The 20,769-nt window shown below is 31.1% G+C and overlaps 2 protein-coding genes across 3 annotated transcripts; one reads left to right on the top strand and one right to left on the bottom strand.

The window, feature by feature from the left end:
- Positions 1 to 890: 890 nt before the first annotated feature.
- LOC109175528 (ethylene-responsive transcription factor ERF098-like) lies at positions 891 to 4,243 on the top strand. 2 transcript variants are annotated; one of them, XM_019324796.1, is made up of 2 exons: positions 891 to 1,341; positions 4,232 to 4,243. In XM_019324796.1, the coding sequence occupies exon 1, from the start codon at positions 900 to 902 to the stop codon at positions 1,329 to 1,331; it is 432 nt and encodes a 143-aa protein (XP_019180341.1). In that variant the 5' UTR covers positions 891 to 899; the 3' UTR covers positions 1,332 to 1,341; positions 4,232 to 4,243. The 2 variants fall into 2 exon arrangements, with proteins under 2 accessions (XP_019180341.1, XP_019180340.1); XM_019324795.1 differs by lacking the exon at positions 4,232 to 4,243 and adding an exon at positions 2,361 to 2,405.
- LOC109175529 (ethylene-responsive transcription factor ERF096-like) lies at positions 2,134 to 2,884 on the bottom strand. The gene has a single exon (XM_019324797.1). The coding sequence runs from the start codon at positions 2,862 to 2,864 to the stop codon at positions 2,436 to 2,438; it is 429 nt and encodes a 142-aa protein (XP_019180342.1). The 5' UTR covers positions 2,865 to 2,884; the 3' UTR covers positions 2,134 to 2,435.
- Positions 4,244 to 20,769: the final 16,526 nt, after the last annotated feature.

The following is a 20,769-nucleotide window of genomic DNA, read 5'->3' as shown; positions in this document are numbered from 1 at the left end:
TCAAAAGTCATTAAAAGGATACAATATTTCACTAATTTCAAAATATTGAAAATGAGCACTCAAATGTCATTATCGTTTCTTTGATATTGAAAGTGACAAAATGATCAAATAGTTTTACTATTTGTAGTAACAACTATTTTTATTGTATAGGTACTTTTCTAGAAAGATGTTTAATCACACCCACTTTCAAAGTGTTAATTAAAATTTAACTTTTTTTTTTCCTCAAAACAATGAATTATCATTAAGGAAGCAAACAAATGTTATATACATCAATGACTACATCTTTCAATCTAATTAGCCATTTGACTATCGTTCGGTTGGTGCTCGATTTCAGATTCAATTCTGAGTGAGAGCTAAAATTAACCTGTAAAATTGGCTAGCAAATGTGGCGTTTGTGAAGATGGGTATGCAATCGATTGCCTGAGCTCTCAGATTTGGTCCACCTTAAGGGCATGGGGCCTCGAGTTCCAATCAGTCCATTTTAACGCGTTTTGTTCGATAGGTACGAAAGAAAATCGAATTCCGACCAAGAGCACTAAGCATCTTGTCGCACACATCGATTGTGAGTCCGTCACACCGTTGAGGTTGAGTTTGTATCATTTTCTAACATTAATGGTGTCGCGAAGACTCCATTTCTAGGTAATTACAAAATAGAAAAACATTCTAAATAGTTCCATCCAGGAAGATGGGGTGAGAATGATTGACCAGAATCTGGGTAGGTTCGTGGCAATATATATATACACATATGTCCCTTTCAATACAGCATGTACAATAGATTTTGTCGAACAAACAATTGAATTTGGTCTGCTTGTACACACCACATAACGTAATAATCTTATATAAACCTTAACCCTGTTCGTGACAATTTGCCAAAAAAACAAAAACAAAAACATTTTTTCATGGAGGGAAGTTCTTCCAATAATAAAGGAAAGGCCCAACAGAAGGAAGAAGTAAAGTACCACGGTGTCCGGCGGCGGCCGTGGGGGAAGTTCGGGGCGGAGATAAAGGATTCCGCCCTGGACGGCGGCCGTCAGTGGCTAGGAACGTTTGACTCGGCGGAGGAGGCCGCCAGGGCCTATGACAGGGCGGCATTTAACCTACGTGGCCACCATGCCACCTTGAACTTCCCTCATTATTATTACCACCCTTCGTCAGCATCAACGCCGCCGCCGCCACCACCGCCGCCGTCGTCTTCACCTCCGGCGAGAAAAGAAGGTTCATCATCAACGGAAAGAAGCAAAGAAGTGTTTGAGATAGAGTACTTTGATGACAGTCTCCTTGAACAGCTTCTTGGAGTAGAGAATGAGAAGAAGAAGAGGAAACGAGATTAATATATATAAGGTTTGAAACTCTGCTAAAATGGTTTAATTTGTTTATTATTTCTAATATTGAAATTTATTTGGCAATTTTTTCTTTTATGTATTTTATGATTCATAAATATTTAAGCAGTAATTATTTAATTCGTTGCTAGATTTGATATAATATAATTTATTTGATTGTTTTCTTGTACGAACTAGCATTGTATGTACGGAGTTCAAAATGCATATATGCATTATCAAGTCAAATTAGTTGGGCTTGGCTTGGTAACTATAAATTTTTGATTGATCAATTATAGACAATCTAGATTAATTTAGGTTCTTATGGTCATTTACTAGGTCACAAAACATGACAATGTGTACTTTTAAGTAATGGTGGTGGCCGGATTCCCCTCGCCACCCAAAAATATATATATATATATATATAAGATTACTTGTAATACATTACTCGATCTATTGATCCAAAAATGATGCAATATCAGATTACATTTTAACTCACTAGTTGAACTATTTTGATTTACTAGAAAACTCGCTCACGGTTACTACCCAAGGATTCACTCCGGGTGAAACTCGTATTGTAAATGAATTGAGCTACCTAATTATATTATAGAGTATCACTGCTGGAAATTATGGAATTTCTGACCACTGAAAGTAATCTTAAATCAAGTTGAAAGCCTTGTTCCGATCTGATCACCTTTGATATTCGGAAAAACCTTTGTTGCTATTTCCGACCACTTTTTACTTTCGACTTGATTTTTTAAGATCACTTTCAGGTGGTGGGAAATTTCCTAATTTCCGGCCGTGAATATAGAAGAGTTGAAACATCACACTCCATTGAAAACCACACTTCATATATTTACATACATAGGGGGTGGAACCAATTATTTGAAGATGAACCATTCCATCATTTCCATGCATGCATCATATCCATGCAAGTTTATTTAGTCTGCAATGCTAAGGAAGAGATTGCATGCATTTATTTGACCAAACACTCTTCAGAAAAAGAGTGAAAACAAACACAACTAACATTCCATCCCCAAACAGTGAAATGCCGGCACCGGCATTCGTTATTAGCAGACATAATTAGCGTATTAATTATCATCATCGTACACATCGAAATCAACCTCTGTTCTTCTTCCCGGGATTTTGATCGTAGTCGAGGAGATCTTCCAGCACCTTATCGTCCAAGCACTCAAACTCAATCACTTCCTTGCCGCCGGCTTCCATGGCGGAAGAAGAAGAAGAAGAAGAAGCAGAGTAGAAGTGGGAGGAGGTTCTGGGCAAATTGTACTCTTCGGGGAAGTTAAGGATGGCGAGGTGGCCGCGGGTGGCGTAAGCCGCCCTGTCATAAGCCCTCGCCGCCTCCTCCGCCGAGTTGAACGTTCCCAGCCAAACTCTCGCCCCCGCCGGCTTAGTCATGTCCCGAATCTCCGCCGCGTATTTCCCCCACGGCCGCTTCCGGACGCCGCGGTACTTGACCTCCCCACTGCCACCGCCGCCAGAGCCGCCGTCATCCACCCTGGTTTTGCCGGTATTATGGTCCGCCATTTTTCAATTTGCTTGCATGGGGTGAAAGCGCAAGTTGGGGCGGTTGGTACTTATAATGGTGAGAGAATTTTGAAAACGTGATTATATTGAATTTGGGAAACATATAATGTATCCAAAAAAAAATAAAATTAATAATAAAGGAATTTTGGGAAACATATGGGTGATGATGGGTCAGGAATCTGCCACTTAATTGATAAAGAAGGTCCCAAAAGTAATAAAAATAGTAATAGTTTCAATTCCTTGCATGCATCTGGATGGTCAACCTGATGGCTAACTATCACACTTGCTTTTTTTTTTTTTTTTTTTTTTTTTTTTTTTTTTTTTTTTTTTTAATGCTATCGACTCTATTACATTGTAGTATCAGTTCAAACATACTTTATCAACCTAATGAAGCACAAGAGTAATCTTAATTTCTTATATATTCAAAAAAAAATAATCTTATTATCAATTTCATCATCACAAAGACAAATATTAATTCAATGCCGAATTATTACTTTACTTTGTGTTATATGTATGTCTCGTATATTACTAGAAGGTAATAGGTGCAAACGTGTAGTGGATCAGTGTAGAGTGAGTGGAGAGGAGTAGAACGAAATGATAGCGCATGACCATATGTCTATGGGGTTCAAACCTAAAATAGGTTCGCTAAGTGAGCTAGGGGTGCTGGGCAGTGCCTCGCAGTACGGTACATGAGTAATTTTGTCAATATATCGTAACATGTATTATCTGTAAGATTTTCCCTATTACTTATTAAATGGTCTAGCTAGACTGAATAACTAAAAGTTGTTAGTCCATCAAACTCTGTGCCTAATATAATCCTGAATTGATGGGATACGGGATGATTGATGATATAGCACATTCAGTTAAGGTATTCATACTGCTCAGTAGATACCAATACACCATCTAGGGTCCTGAGTCAGGTATTTGGCAAATAATAGCCAACGGTCTACCGTTAAGAGGCAATACAACAGGAACATCAACTGTGGCGGGAGAGATCAACACGACTGTGGCTTCTGATTATACGAGATCAGGTCTCTCGTATACTATCATTCAATATAGTTAGATTATTTGTATCTAACATTATCATCACAATTATAGACACCCGCAAAATTATGTAAAAAAAAATTCTTTATTTATGATCTTTTGTTCTCGTTTTTCTGATATTGTTAGGAGAAAAACTACGTATTGGATAACCTCATCATCACCTGTAATTAACTCGTTTCGTTGACAACTTTATCTTTACATTGTCTTTGAACCTTAATTAATGTAGAATCATTTGTCAAAGTGAAAGTGCTCTCTTTTTCTTTATCTTATTTTATTTTTCTTTTTTTTAATAACAAATCTGAATTTTATATTAACGTTTCAAGGAACTGGCCCGGTGCAGCTTCACGTAGATATATTTGTCCTATTCATTCACTGAATCCAGGCGTAATGAGATCAATTGCTTATGTACTATGTGCTTACGTACGATGAACATCACGTAGTCTTTCACGTTCTTAGAGCATCCACAATGGTTGGGGAGAATTGGGAGATAATATAAGAGTGATTAGGAGAGAGAATGTGGGAAGGGGAGGAAAAAAAAATAAAAAAATCAAAATCAAAAATTAAAAAACAAAAAAAAAAATAAAAAAGTAAAGGGTTAGGCGCGCCTGACGCGCCCGTGTGGGAGGCTGCTGTGCGCGAAACGCGCACAGCAGCCTCCTTTTTCTTCTCTTTCCTTTTCTTCTTTTTCTGCATTCTCCCCAATTTTGCAGAACAAATATTTTGATAAATAACCCCACCCCACATTTGTTATTATCCCCACCCAAGATAATTCATCTGACATTATCTCCATAATATCCACTGATGTGAATGCTCTTACCCCTACAAACAAAATAGCCTGAGTAGTGTTTTATTCTTTTTCTTAAAAGGTGACATTTCTAAAAGTGTGAAGGATAACTATAAAAGTTGTATTATACAATATTTTGATCAAAAATATATTTACAGGGCGTTTGGTTGGACGGGAGGAATTATGTGGGAAAGGAATTGTAATTCCATGGGAGTTGAATTACTGGGAATAAAGTGGGAATTTAAATTCCAGTGTTTGGTTGACAGGAATAGAATTACTGAGAATTTCAATTCCAATGTTTGGTATATATGGGAATTGAAAGGGAATAAGTAGTATAAAGTCAAAAATGTCCATTATTGTTGTTAGACATTAATTTTAGGTTAAAAAAGGAAGGGGTAATTTTGACTCATCACTATCTTTTTTTCCCAGGAATTAAAATCCCAAGGGGGGATATGGGATTTTAATTCCATGAAAATGGGGGAATTGCAATTCCCTCCAACCAAACTACGGAATTTAATGATCTTTGGAATTAGGTGGGAATTAAGTGGGAAGGGAATTTAAAATCCCTTCAACCAAACACCCTGTTACTGTTATAATTTCTGTTATCTTTCTTCAACAATTGTTGACATTCACATAATTATTCATCATATATTTTCTTATCTTCTTCAATGGTAATAATATATAGACATTTATATTAAAATACTATATAAGTTATTTTCTAAAATATAAATTAAATATCAAACTTATAAAAACAGTTTACATAATAATAAAATTATTATTATCATTGTTGTTATTATTAGTATTATACAATAATATAAATATCTAAAAAGTAAATAAATCTAAGATTTTAATATAGAGTACTATTATATTGGACATTAACTTTTTAGGCATCGTGCATAGGAAATACTGGTTTTAAATAATAAAAGTTAACATTTTGTTTTATTCGCAAAAAAAAAAAAAAAAAAAAAAAAAAAAAAAAAACAACTAACTGATCAACTTGTCTATTACGTCAAAAGTTATAATTAGTAGCAAATGTTAACTATATTTCTTTATAGGAATAAGGGTCAAATAGGCCACTAAACTGCACACCAAACTACAATTAGGCCATCAAACTCAAAAAAGATGCAATTAAGTCCCTGAACTACACAAATTTATGCAATTAAGTCTAAAATGACCCGTTTACCTGCTATGTAAGTTGGGAATTTTAAAAATAATTTTTAAAATAATTTTAAACAAAAAATTAAATTAAAAAACAAAAAACAAAAAAAAATAGAACGGCCAGAGACGAAATCGTCTCCGGCCGTCCTTCATCTCGGTGGCAGGAGACGAAGACCTTCGTCTCCCTGGCCGGAGAGACGAAGAGACCTTCGTCTCCATGACAGGAGACGAAGGACGGCCGGAGACGATTTTGTCTTCGATCGTTATGTTTTTTTTTTAATTAATTTTTTGTTTAAAATTATTTTAAAAATAATTTTTAAAATCCGCAACCTCCACGTCTGCAGAGTATTAGGTAAACAGATCATTTTAGACCTAATTGCATGAATTTGTGTAGTTCAAAGACCCAATTGTTGTTTTTTGAGTTCGATGGCCTAATTGCAACTTGGTGTACAATTTAGTGGCCTATTTGGCCCTTATTCTTTCTTTATATTATATTTGTGTAGTAGTCAGCGTGGTAACCCAACATTATCATCCCCTTTTGTTTATAGTAGTCAATAGGGTGTTTGCATTGCATATATGCTGCGCTCCGCCCACTAAACCACATCTTTCAATGATAGATACTATATGTCAAAAGCAAGCTTGACTGAGATGACGTTGACAATAATCAAAATTATAACCTTCAAGTCAAAGATAATCATGTTTCATTCACTCGCTCCTCCATTAGGGCAGCTTACATATTTATTAATTATATTATAATACACGCATATACACACACACACACACACACACACACACACACACACACACACACACACACACACACACACACACACACACATATATATATATATATATATATATATATATATATATATATATATGAACATTGTGCAATACTTTATGATACAGCATTGCCATTCAACTTGAAAAATGTGTTTGGTTCGCACATGGGAATCGGAATGAGAATGGGAATTAAATACTTGGTAATGATAATATGTTTTGGTGAAAATATTCTGCATGTTTGGTAGTAGGGTGAAATTTGAATGATTACCAATATTGCTCTTTGGTTAAGTATGATCTTATAATGGGAGTAAATGTTTTAAAAATACAAGAACAAAAAATCAAGACAATTTTTTTTTCTAATATAAAGACATCTAAAGCACCAATATGAAAAAAAAAAAAAAAACAAAAAAAAAAAAAAAAACAAAACAAAAATCTAAAAGCATTAATCCAAACATACAAATCAAATTACCAATTAGGGGAGAATAATGGAATGAAACCCTTATTTTATTGGGGAATGGATTTTCTGGGTAATCAAATCTCATAGTAGTGTTCTAGAAACCTGTCAACCAAACAATAACAATGACTTTGATTCCCATTCCTGGTAGCTAAACCCATGAACCAAACACACGCTAAGGCTATGTACTTATGTATGCTTTAATCTCTATTTTTCTTTCTCCAATTTTTCATTCTCTATTTTCTTTAAATTCATTTTTTTCGTCTTTCTATTTATCCAAAAAAAGTATTCAATTATTAAATATTATCATTTCTTATTTCCATTTTTGTAGGATGGTACGGATTATTATAGAATAATATATCTTATTCAATATAATATAAGAAGTTGAAAAAGGGTGTATGTAGGCAAAATTTCTTAGCCAAAAGTGTAGGGTGTATAATTAAAATCATATTAAATCGAATAATAAATAAATAGAAGTATTCTATAATTATATGGTTGCCGTCACTAATGAGTACATGGTCCATTACTTTTCATGTAGGCCACCAAAAATTTATTGGCTTAAATGGAAGATAGGGTTAGAGTGGAATATTATAGGATGAATAATAATATATAATAAAGCCTAGCTAGCATTAATTAAGTTGATTAATTAATTAATTAAAATTTTACAAGTGCATGAAATGTCACAACAAGAACAACAACGTACGATAATTGTTGATCGAATGAAGCATGCATGATTTATTCCAGCTCTCTACATTGAATGTAAAAGAAAATTATTAAACTTGTCTAATCTATGTTTCATTGAATTTGGGTGAATCACTGTGAGAATATAAAAATATAATCTTTTTGGGTAATAACAATCATTGATTGGTTCTACACTTTAATTTGGACCATCCAAAACTAGAAAACTATTGTTTTTACGGCCATATCTTTTTACTAGATTTCGTCTAAAATAAGACATTTCTTTTTTAGTGTTATTGAAGTTTTGTTTTGATACGTGGAAAGAAGATAACGATGAAGTTACAGAAAATACGATCAGATAATTTTGATACACTCGATTATCAAGATATGCTAAACACCATCAAGAGAGGGAGTCAAGGGCAATAAAGGCATTTAGCCCGGGGATTGTGTGTATATTGCCAACCAGTTTATGTAAAAATTTGTCCAAATGACAACTCGAGTTCCTCTTAACAAGTTCATGAATAGCCAAAAAAAAAAAAAACATTATTCATGAGTATGTATTAGTTATTTTCAAAAATAAAATAAAATAAAATTATTTGAACTAAAATTTTCTCATTAACAACTATTGACGAGATAACGATCAAAGAAGAAGGAGAGGATTCGGATAAAGGCAAAGCAAAATGGCGTCAAGGCCATTACAACCAAATTGAATATGTAAAGACTAAACTACCCTTCTCGTATAGTATCTAATAACCATGCATCTTTTAATTTATTCTAAAGTTCATCGCCGATATTAGTGAGTATAATTGATTGATCCTAATTATTCAAATAAAGTCGCGTCATTTTATTATAAAATGAGATTTGGAATAAAAAAAATTACGAAAAATAACATTATTCATTATTGAATACTTTATGGTAGATTCCATTAACATCTTGTATCAAATATATGTTAGAACGAATTGAATATAATTGGAATTTAACCATTAAATCACTTGACTTTTTTACATCCTAAGATTAATTCCCCCTAAATTTTTAAAATAATCCTATGATTTGGGGAGGCTTGAACTAACCAATTCAAAACGATAATGGAATATATTTCTTAAACTAACCCAAGAAAGAAAAACAAACTTTTATAAATATAATGGAATATATTTCTTAAAGACGAAATAAAACAAAGAGTAGCTAGGCCAGGCAAAAAGCCAAAAACTTTAGAAATCAGGGCAGGGAGAGAAAATCCTAGAGAGAGAGAAAAATAAATTCCAAAAAAATAATAATAATAATAATGAATAGGTTCTTTAATTTCTTCCCATGAGAATTAGTGTTTAGGTGTGGTCACTTGATTTAATAAAATAAATATAAAAATAATATAATCTGAATGTATATAATTATCTTTTTACCATAAAAAATAAAATAAAAATTAGTTTAGCATTCTTAAAGAGCATAAAGTACAAGTTTGTTTGTATACTTGGAGTCTTGGACTAGAACTCAAACAGGATTTTGATTCATATAAAACAAAGTGGGGGCTGCTGGCAGGATTATCATCACTCATTCTCCTTTTCTTGTCGTCAACTTTGTTCAAATTAAATCCTTAATTTTCAGGTGAGACCTGGGAATGAAGCTTTCTTCCTTTTATCGTTTAGATTCCCTTCTGGGGATGAATGAGCTAATATATGACGTGGCTTGAACGTAACAATATTGTTGGGCGATTATTTAGAGGGTCAAGTCTAACACCATGCTATTAAAATGTGACGTTGATTGTTACACAAACGTAAGTATAAAGAAATAAAGTTATGCAGGGCTGGTAAGCACTTGATTTTACAATTAGTATCAGAGAAGGTCACGAGTGCCGTGAAGAATAGCACTCCCTCCTCATAAGTTACGTTTTACGATAAATGTCCTCATAATTATTTAAGGTAGATGCATTCTCAATGCCCCACGACTCAAAACTCGAGATCGAGACTCAAGCTCACACCATCTTGTCCACGCTCTCATGATTTATTTCCGACCTCCACCAAGCTAGACATTAGGGTAACAACATATATACAATCCTTAATGTTGGACGGAGGCCGGTGAATGGCCAAATCCAACAATTGATGGCTAGGAGATTGTTAGGCAGAAACTAGTGAAGGGCATCCTTTCTCTCGAAAATGTGACAGTATAAGAAAATAAAATGATATCATCGTTACGAACTATAACTTTTGGCATAGTGATAAATGTTTGATCCTAAGATTTAATAATCATTTGAGATGACACGAAATAGAAAATGAAATGAAAGTATACATCCACGTATGTAGTCAACACTGTACTAATTAAGCTGGCAGGCTGCTGCCAAGGTTTGAATAATAATATGAAGAGAATAAAGCATAGCTTTCTTCTTTCTCCTATATATATATATATATATATATATATATATATATATATGACCTTCGCAATGATATAAAACTTTTTTTTTAAAAAAAAAGGAATTCATTTGTACATTATTGACTTTATTTATTTACTGCTATATATTTAATAAAATGAGGAAAATAGAATTTGAATACTGAAAAAGGCAAGAAATCTTTGTCATATACCGTGCTCAGATCCTTTGCTAAAAAGGCTGCATTATAATTTTTAAATTAAAAAACAAAACAAAACAAAAAAGACTCGTATTCTTACAATATATGAAATGATCGAAATTCAAAAAATAAATTCGAATAATAACTCAACTCAAAAAATAAATTTGAATGCTATCACAGGTCACTAGTTAGGGTTCCAATCAACATTTTAACCAACTCCGATGATATATCCAGCAATAAAGTTATCGGTGACCGTTTATAGTAGCGGTGAATCAATGAGGAGAAGGCAACCACTAGGTTGCCTTCTCCGGTGGGAAGCTATGGTCACCGATCACTTTGTTGACGAAAATATCGTTGGAGTTGGTCGGAACCCTAGCTAGTGACCTGTGATAGCTGGTCACTAATCAATTTTTAGACTTTATTACACCAAAATATAATATTGATGGGTTTAATTGCTACTTTAAAAAGTTTAATAGCCTAATTGATTTTTTAGGTAAAGTTCAAAGACTTGTTTAACCATTTTTCCTTAATTTTAATTTTTTAAAAATATATTATAGATATGCACTATCTAGTATATTTGCATCCCGCAGAATAAGACTATTCCAGTTGAGTCTCAATTCAACTGCATTTGAGAACATCTAACCCAAATTAAAAATGTTGTTACATACACATGCTTAATAATTTTAATTTCTTTATTTCAAACAATAAATATAACCGATAAACAAAGTGTAATGTGTAACGAATTATTATGACAATTGACAATATCATATATTTGGACTATACATTTTTGCTCTATATATTTGTATAATCCCTATGTTTAAGCATTACTTTAATTTCTCCTTCAATATTTTTCCACCACTCAAAAAATGGAGGAATATTTTAACAAATTTTAACTTTTTTCAACCGCTCGAAAACCACCCATTGTCTTGCAGTTGGTCTAATATTCTAAAATTCAACAATCTTTTTTTTTTTTTTTAATCCTCAAAATAGTCAGAAAGTTAGTTGCAAACCCTAAATTTTGAGATTATTGCATTAAAATAAACTATTTTTTTAGGGTGATGATGGAGAAACTTGTAGCTATTATTCGAAAGTGACATTAAATAAACCATGCTCTTATGTAGTCCTCAACATGAAAGATAAACGCATTACGAAAATTTTGTACGACAGATTAGATTGGGACGATAAAACACTACTGAAAATTGTGGAATTTCCGACCACCTGAAAATGATCTTAAATCAAGTCAAAAGCCTTATTCCGACCACTCTTTGCTTTCAACTTGATTTAAGATTACTTTTAGGTGGTCGAAAATTTCATAATTTCTAGTAGTGAAATATACTATTTTAAATCTATATGTTTATTATTTTCCTTAGACGCCAGTTCTTCTTGCAAAGAATATGCATGAAAACTTTGGATTACGTACGAGGAGCCCACAAGTGACAAGTCATGTAGTGGAGTGTAGCAGCTAGCTAGGGTGAATCAACAACATTAAACAAATCGAATTAAAAAATTTGGGATAAAAATGGAACTTACAAATACATAGAATACATGCATGCAGACCATGCATTATAGTTCTCTACATTGAACATAAGTAGCTTAATTAATCTAGACAATTAACGTCGCTAGTTTCATTGGATTAGTTTAATTAATTTGGTGTTTATGAGGGATGATTGAATTGAAATGACAGGTTTAGTCTCATTGATATTAATTGCTTATTTTATGCAATGAAAGTATATATAATACAACTATCTTTAAAGTAAGAGAGAATAAAAAGTATAAAGTCCAAAAACTAGTTAGTAACATACTATCACAGGTCACTGGGATTCCAGGTCAACAACCTCCGGCGATATTTTCGACAACAAAAACGATCGGCAACCGGCGAACTGACGCCGGTTGTCGTCATGGAAACCAAGAAAGAAGGTGACTAGTGGTGTGAGAAGGCAAATCACTTGCCTTCTCCGTTGATTCAAAGGTGACCCCAGCTACCATTCTACCGGCGAACTGACGCCGGTTGTCATGGAAACCGAGAAAGAAGACGACTAGTGGTGTGAGAAGGCAACTCACTTGCATTCTCCGTTAATTCAAAGGCGACCCCAAATACTGTTCGACCGTCGATGGTCGCTCTATTGTCGGAATATTGACTGAAACCCAGTGACATGTGATAGCAGGTCACTAACTGTTTTTTGACTTCATTGCACCAAAATGTGATGTTGATGGGTTTAATTGCAACCTTAAAAAGTTTAAGGGCCTAATTGACTGTCTAGATAAAGTTTGGGGTCTAGCTATTTGATCATTTTTTCTATATTGCAATACAAATTTATTTTTAGTATATTACCTACAAGTGGACATGTAGTACACTGAAAATGAATATACATTTTACTAAAAATGAACATGTATTAATGGTATACTAGTTTTGACATGCGCTTTGCGCGATTAGATCAATGCCCAATGTGTATTTATAAATTAGTGTTTTTTAATTGGTTAAAGTATTCATATAATATAATAATGAGAGAGAGAGAAAAATGTGAAATTAATAAAAGATATAGAAATAGTCTTGGTGATTATATATTTTAATAAAAGATAAAGAAATTCGAAATAGCTAAATTAGAATTAAAGTAAAAACAAATAAACCATTTTCAAAAAAAAAAAAAAAAAAACAAATAAACCACTAACTAAAGATGACCATCTATAATGAAAAGAGTAGTAATTTGAGCAGAGTAAATTAAATTTTCTTAGTGCGTGTTTGGTGAGGCTCGGAATTGTCTTCTTCTTCTCCATCTTTAGTGAAGTTGAGTTTCCTTTTTGCTGGTTGTGTGTTTATTGCATCTTGTTTACTCGTGGTAGTGAATGACAAGGAATCCTGCAATGATGTTATGGCATATGATACCATGTTTTTGCCTTGTTGTGTGTAGGATTGAGACCTCAATTGTATTATATATTCTTCATCTTGTAAGCGGTTATTGATATGTTGAAATCGTAGTTGTTGACCCTGCAAGATGTTTATGTAGTTAGTCATAGGTTAATTTACTGTAAAACATGAGTGGTTGTGGGTGGTAAAGGAGGAATACCTGTTGTTCCAATTGCATAACTTATTTGCTCGTTGAGAGTAATAGTTGTTCAGCACATTTTCCAAACACAGATGCAACAAGGCATCCACTTCCATCAGTAATTTCCACATCCAGTTTACACCTATTATGTGTTTTTAGATTATCATTGTTGAATTATGTTTGTGTAATGATTAAATTGATACTGACCTCCTTCTAACAAAAAAATAAATAAAATGTCTATAAAAATTGTTATAACCGTGGTGTTCCCACTGCATTTATTTCACCACAATGCATGCAATGAAATTGTTTGTCACTTTCTGCGTAAACCTTTTTCATACAATGACTACATCCAATGTACCATGTGTTTTTTATTTGATGCTTAAAGCTGATTTTCCCTTTTATCCAAACAGGTTTATTCTACAAGTTGTCATGAGTAAAAAAATTAATGTTAATGTTAAGTATAAAATATTGAATTAATGCGTAAAACCTTTTTTTATATATACAGGATCAATTGATGGGGGGATAATATCAATTGAAGAAATTTCTGCAGTTTCTGGATTTGCAAGTTTTATTGCAGCGTCAGTGTAGTCTCGACAGCGTTTTAATGCATCAAGTGTAGCACGATGCTTTGTTCCCCTAAAAATACATACAAAAGAAATGTATTTTTAAAATAATGCGTGTGCGTGGGTGTGTATATTGAATATCTTATCAACAAATTTAAAATATACCATTCTTTTAAACATTTTGCTCGTGGTACTTCTGGTTGTAAAAGTATTGTTGAATGTGTTCTTGTAGTCAAAGAAATTCCTGGTGTAGTGGATAGTATATTAGATATGGTAATGTATAAATGGAACAGTTTTGAAATCATGTTAGTAAATAATTTGATTTTACCTTTGAAGTGAACAACTCCAATATATTCTGCTGATATAACCGGGTAGTTTCCAGCTTCAATTTTTCGAGTGATTAGGGAACCTTCTTTGTCAGCGAATTCTCCCCACATGGTTAGTATAATTGGCTTCAAACTGCATTTTTTTTTTTAAATATGGTACTACGTAAATAAATTGTTGTGGTAGATACTAATTTTTAGTATATTACCTACAAGTGAACGTGTAGTACACTGAAAATGAATATACATTTTACTAAAAATGAACATGTATTAATGGTATAATTTGCCTCAATATTATATACAATGAAATTATTATTATTTTTTTAAATCCCTTCATTAAAGAAGCCAACAAGCGGGACTAACAAGCCTATGCAGCCCAATTACAAAGGGCCCATAACTGGAGCTATTAGGACTCCAATTATAACTTTGGAAATTATTGTACCAAGACGTATTTGGTAAATTATGGTCTACACAATGTTATATGGACCATAACAAAAAATACATTTTTAATATATTAAATGTATATTATTTTGTATTGTATGTACATTATACAATATAATGTACACTCTGTACAAATATAATGTACATCCCCGAATACAATGTATATTATTTTTTTACTGAATATATATTATTTTACAGTATACAAATATATGGTCCATACAACTTGTATAGACCATGGTCCACACAATAATGATTGCCTCTACTTTGGTCCAAATAGGATCCAACTGAAACTCAATTAGATTAGTCTCATTAAGTAGAATATAGGCTTGAAAATTCCTACTGAAGAGATTGACTATTTGTGAGCGTCGTGAGAGTCCCTTGGTTCATGGCCGCACCAATTAACACACACACACACACACACACACACACACACACACACACACACACATATATATATATATATATATATATATATATATATAGGGAAGGGATCAAGTGTATTTGAGGCTTCCTGTGCGGTTGTGCGGGTGGACGCACGTTAAGCATTAATCTAACGCACTTAAAGTACACAACACACGCACATTAAGCACACAAACAAAACACCTCCAGAACACAACCTCACGCATGTTAAGTACAAGTCTCACGCATGTTAAGCACAAAACACACGCACCTTAAGTTTTAAAAACAACTCACATTAAGTACACACTCACGCACATTAAGTACAAAACTCACGCACCTTAAAACACACGTCTCACGCATATTAAGCATAAAACTCACGCACTTTAAAGTTTTAACAACAACTCACATTAAGTACACACTCACGCACATTACGCACAAGACTCACACACATTAAGTACGAAACTCACGCACATTAAATATTACACACTCACGCACATTAAGCACAAATCTCACGCACATTAAGTACAAAACTCGTGCACATTAATTACCCGCACAACCGCACGGGAAACACTTAAATACACCTGAACCTAAACCTATATAGTAATAATTCATGTTTAATATAGTAATACACTTATAATAATCTATATATCTATATATATATATAAAAATAAAATCCTCCTTCTAACATTTTCCCGCTCAAACTCATTATATTAATTATGGTAATAGAATTAATCATTAATCATTGAATAATCTATATCTATATATATATAAAAATAAAATCCTCCTTCTAACATTTTCCCGCTCAAACTCATTATATTAATTATGGTAATAGAATTAATCATTAATCATTGAATAATATGGCAAAAAACGGAATATTGCATAAAGTATCATAATATAGAATAATTAATTAGAATAATATTATTATGGTAATACACAAAATTATGGGTATTATATATTTAATCCAATTACTCCAATAACAGGTAGTTATAGCATATATATGGGTATTACCGTGTATATAAAATATATAGGTAGTACCGTGTATATTAATCTACATTTCACATATCACATTTTCATCCGTGTATATAAAATATAGGTAATGATTAGGTAGTAGTGCATGCCTAATTACCTTAATTAAATATAAATTAGGTTACTATAAATCTGTGCATAACATATATTAGATTATATTGCATATTTACCATATATGCATATTAGGATGGTATATTAAGCAAGTAATAGGTGTAGTATTTATTAGAAGTTATTTTAGTAAAAATAATTTATTTTATTAATTAACCATATATATTTTTGTAAAATTAGCAATCAATTATTATTACATATTATATATTCCGCAATTCTCTTCTCCCACCTCCACTCTATCCTATGCGCAAAGCTCAAGCGCGTACGTCTGTTGTACATCAACCACTAGCGGACGCCGTAGATTTTTAATTCTACTATCATTTTGTGTATGTCTTATGCGACGTCGTTCCTTCTGCGCCATAGTTTTTCTGACTTTAATTTATCTTGCTTTTAACATTGCAGCAGATGACGAGTTGTAAGGAGAGAAACAAAGGTTGATCTGTGATTTCTACGGGTGAGTTTTTCATTATCTTAGTTTTTTTTTTCTTTATGGGTTTTGTGTGTTTTTTCTCTTAGATTTCTTCTACTATCATTTCTTGTATATCTTGTGCGACGTCGTTCTTTCTGCGCCATAGTTTTTATGCATTTAATTCATCTTGCTTTTAGCGTTGCAGCAGATGACAGAGTTGTATGGGGAGAGACAAAGGTTGATACGCAATTTGCATGGGTGAGGTTTTTATTATTTTAGTCTTTTATTTTCCGTTTTGGGTTTTGTGTGTTTTTTTGTGCATTTTCTGATTTTTAAACAAGAAAAGTTGTTCATAAGAAAAAATAATTATTTTTTTTTGTTTATTTGTGGAAAAGATACGGATCTAGAAAGATCAACCGGGAAACAGTAGAGTTCTTTGCTCATCAAATCGAAAAAAATTTGGAGAGTGACGGATTCTCTCTATATGTAAACATATAGAGAGGGAAGCATGATAGGATCGGAATATTCAGAAGAAGGTGGTGGAAAGTTGTTCCTCTTCATCAGATGAATATACTTCTTCTAATTCTGATGAAGAATTAAAGGTCGGTTGATTAAAATATCTCTGTATGTGCATGCTTGAAAGTAGCATTTACTGTTGTATGCTTTTATTGACATAAATTTAATTTCCTGTCATTAGATTCTTATAAAAATCATTATTCTAATTTTTATTTTTTTTTTTTTGCTTTTGTTTTTAGAGTATGGATAATTTGTTTCATTCAATGTTTAAAAAAAAAAATTGTGAGTTGTGCTTTAAGTAGTGATAGGTATTTAATGGTGTTTTTATTGTTGTCAGAAACTCGCTCTTAAAACTATAGTTGCACCTAAGAAATCAGTTTGACAAATCTAAAATCTTGTGTGTTATGCATGAATGATTTTATTTTTATTAATAGCATATATTATGATATGATTAATATTATTAAAGTAAGAAATTTATATATGATAAATTACTAAATATAAGTATGGTAACATTTATTTAAATTTTAATGAAATTAAAATATAATCCTCATATGTGGTTTCCGCCCAAACTTTTATTAATATAAAGTTATTTTTGTCCCTAACATTTTTTTCCAACTTTATTTAGTTATTTGACTATTCTTGTCATTTTAGGACTTTCTGTATTGAGAGGTGGTTGAAAGTACTATTGGAACTTTGGAGCGTAACAAGCAATGTGATGCTAAGGATGGTAGACCTGTTAACTAATTGACTAATTGATATGTATTTAAAAAGAATAACTGACTAAGAATAAAAATTGCACGGAAATTAAGTCAATTGAAAAAGGAAATGAATGCTAATAATTGATTGAAAATTTAAAATGATCCAAAATTAATTGAAATAAAGAAGGAAATGGTCAAACTGTCCAAACAATAATATATATAAATTGGAAAAGGAATCTGTTTTTAATATTTGACTGGAAATATTAAAAAATAATTTGTTATTAATAATTAACTAATAATATGAATTAAAAAAATAATTGATTGAGAATAAAAATGACACAAAAATTAGGCCAATTGAAAAAAAAAAACTAATATTAATACTTGATTACAAATTAAAAATATCCTAAATTGACTCCCATGGAAAAAGAAATACCCAGAGTCCTAGACCACTCAAACAATAGTATAGATAAATTGAAAAAGATATCCGTTATTAATAATTGATGACTGTAAATATTAAAAAAATAATCTGTTATTAATAATTAACTAATTGATATGTAGTAACAAAAAAATAATTGATTGAGATCAACATTTGATACGAAAATTAGGCCAATTAAAAAAGGAAATAAATAATAATTTTTTGAAAGGGGAAATAAATAATAATAATAATAATAGATTAAAAATTAAAAATTAAAAATGATCACCGATTAACTATTTCGAATAGGAAACCAATTAACTATAATATAGGTATTATATGGGATACATATGAATCCGAGCTCATTGATTTCTCAGATGCAAATTATATCATGCACCGGGTGCATAATTGATTATGCACTGCGCATCAAAACGACGTCGTTTTATTTAATGAAAAGAAACAGAATCTTCGCAAAAAATAACTCTGTTCTTCAGTTTCATTTTTGTATACATTGTAGTTTCAGTTCAACACAACTACAGTTTCGTTTCGATATAACTACAGTTTCATTCAATATTTAAACACTCAATTATGTGAAAATGTTATTTAATTTTATTTTATAGATGCTATAGTTTCATTAAAACACAACTACATGATCATTTTAATATAATTACAGCTTCATTGTACAATATACATTCAAATATGTGAAATGTCCAGTTTTCATTTTATATATACAAATGTCGTCTACAAATATGTTTCAATAATGTGTAAATATAACCGGTGATATTATGTTTTTTAATGGAAAAATTGCTATATATCTAGACAAAAAATATATTTTCCATACAAATGAATTATGATATCAATTCATTCTTATAACTGAGTTGCTAGAGAACGGGCACATTTGCCTAATTTATAAAAATACTGAACAATGATAAATAAAATCTCCAAAGTTACAACACTGCATGCGTACATCTACACATTAGCTATTAATTTGAGCAATTATTTGCTCAAATTCAAGCATTGATAACATAAAAACAAATAAACGATCTAAACTATACCTTCAATTGCACTATATAATATTTGATGTTCTAATTTAAATAATTATATATCAATCCAAATATTCTTAATATATTATAACAAATCCATTCCGTGCATCGCACAGGCGCAAATACTAGTAAATAATAATAATAATAATAATTTTATTACCTTAAATAAATAAATTATTATACTTTCCTTTTGAATTAGTATTTTCTACCTATAAATACAAGGGCTTCTTCAATCAAAGAATCTCAGACTCATCTCTCTGCTTTCTTTTTGTATGAATTTTTTATATTTTTCTAACTATATTCTCACGTACTTCAATATGTATTGCAGTTTATGAACAATATTGGGTTAGTTTTTATGGAAGATTGTAGAGATGCGATCGAGGATGATAAAGACGGTAATTTTGATGATTTTCTGAAACTTAGAGTTAGTATGTTAATTTCGAGATTTGTACATGTCATTCAAGTTTCTATGTTTTTTTTTAACAAGCATAGTTCATTTTACAGCATTTTTTATAATTAATATATATATATATATATATATATATATATATATATATATATATATATATATATATATATATATATATATAGTATAATATAATATAATATAATATAATATAATAATGTTATTGGTTAAATTTAATTATGGTGAATATTTAATTTTAATTATGACCATTAACATTCAATATATTAGGCATAATTAGACATGCCTAATTTTAATTGTGAGGATGACAACTCAAAAGAGTGCGGATCGTAAATATATGTGTATTAATTTTTTTTTCATGCTTATATTCACTATCATTATATTTTTAAGATTCATATATATATATATATATATATATATATATATATATATATATATATATATATATATATATATTAATATTAATATATATATATATATATATATATATATATATATTAATACTGTATTTTTTTTCCTGAATAATTTTAGACTTAGTTTGTTCATGTATCAATAACATTGTTCAATCTCTATGAATAAGGATTATTCCTTTGTTGTGTAGTACCATACAGAATTTACTATACAATCATGTAAATGAAAATTAAAAGTTTCATATTTAGTTCTTATTAATATACATGCAATTGCATATATTGAAAAAGTAGTATATAAATTTAATAAAGTATATTTTATTGGTAGTTTTATTTTTTAAAAAATGCAAGATTTCGCAACTATTTCAGGTAAGCACTTTAGCAAGTTGTTTGTATATTATATTTATTAATTACTTTATTTTTTTTATTTTGTGAATATATTTCATGCATGAAAATTGAATTGTAGATGTATCATATCCAATTCTTTATCATAATATTCTTTTTTATTTTATTGTGATGAAGATTGTATTTATGAGTTTTGACATGGGATGGATTAACAACTATCATATTCTTTTTAATTTAATTGTGATCAAGACTGTACAGATGAGTCATGAGTTTAGACATTGGACAAATTAA

This window comes from Ipomoea nil, unplaced genomic scaffold (assembly GCF_001879475.1).
Source record: "Ipomoea nil cultivar Tokyo-kokei standard unplaced genomic scaffold, Asagao_1.1 scaffold0688, whole genome shotgun sequence".
Taxonomy (NCBI): Eukaryota; Viridiplantae; Streptophyta; class Magnoliopsida; order Solanales; family Convolvulaceae; genus Ipomoea; species Ipomoea nil.
This window is presented reverse-complemented; position numbering and strand designations above follow the sequence as displayed.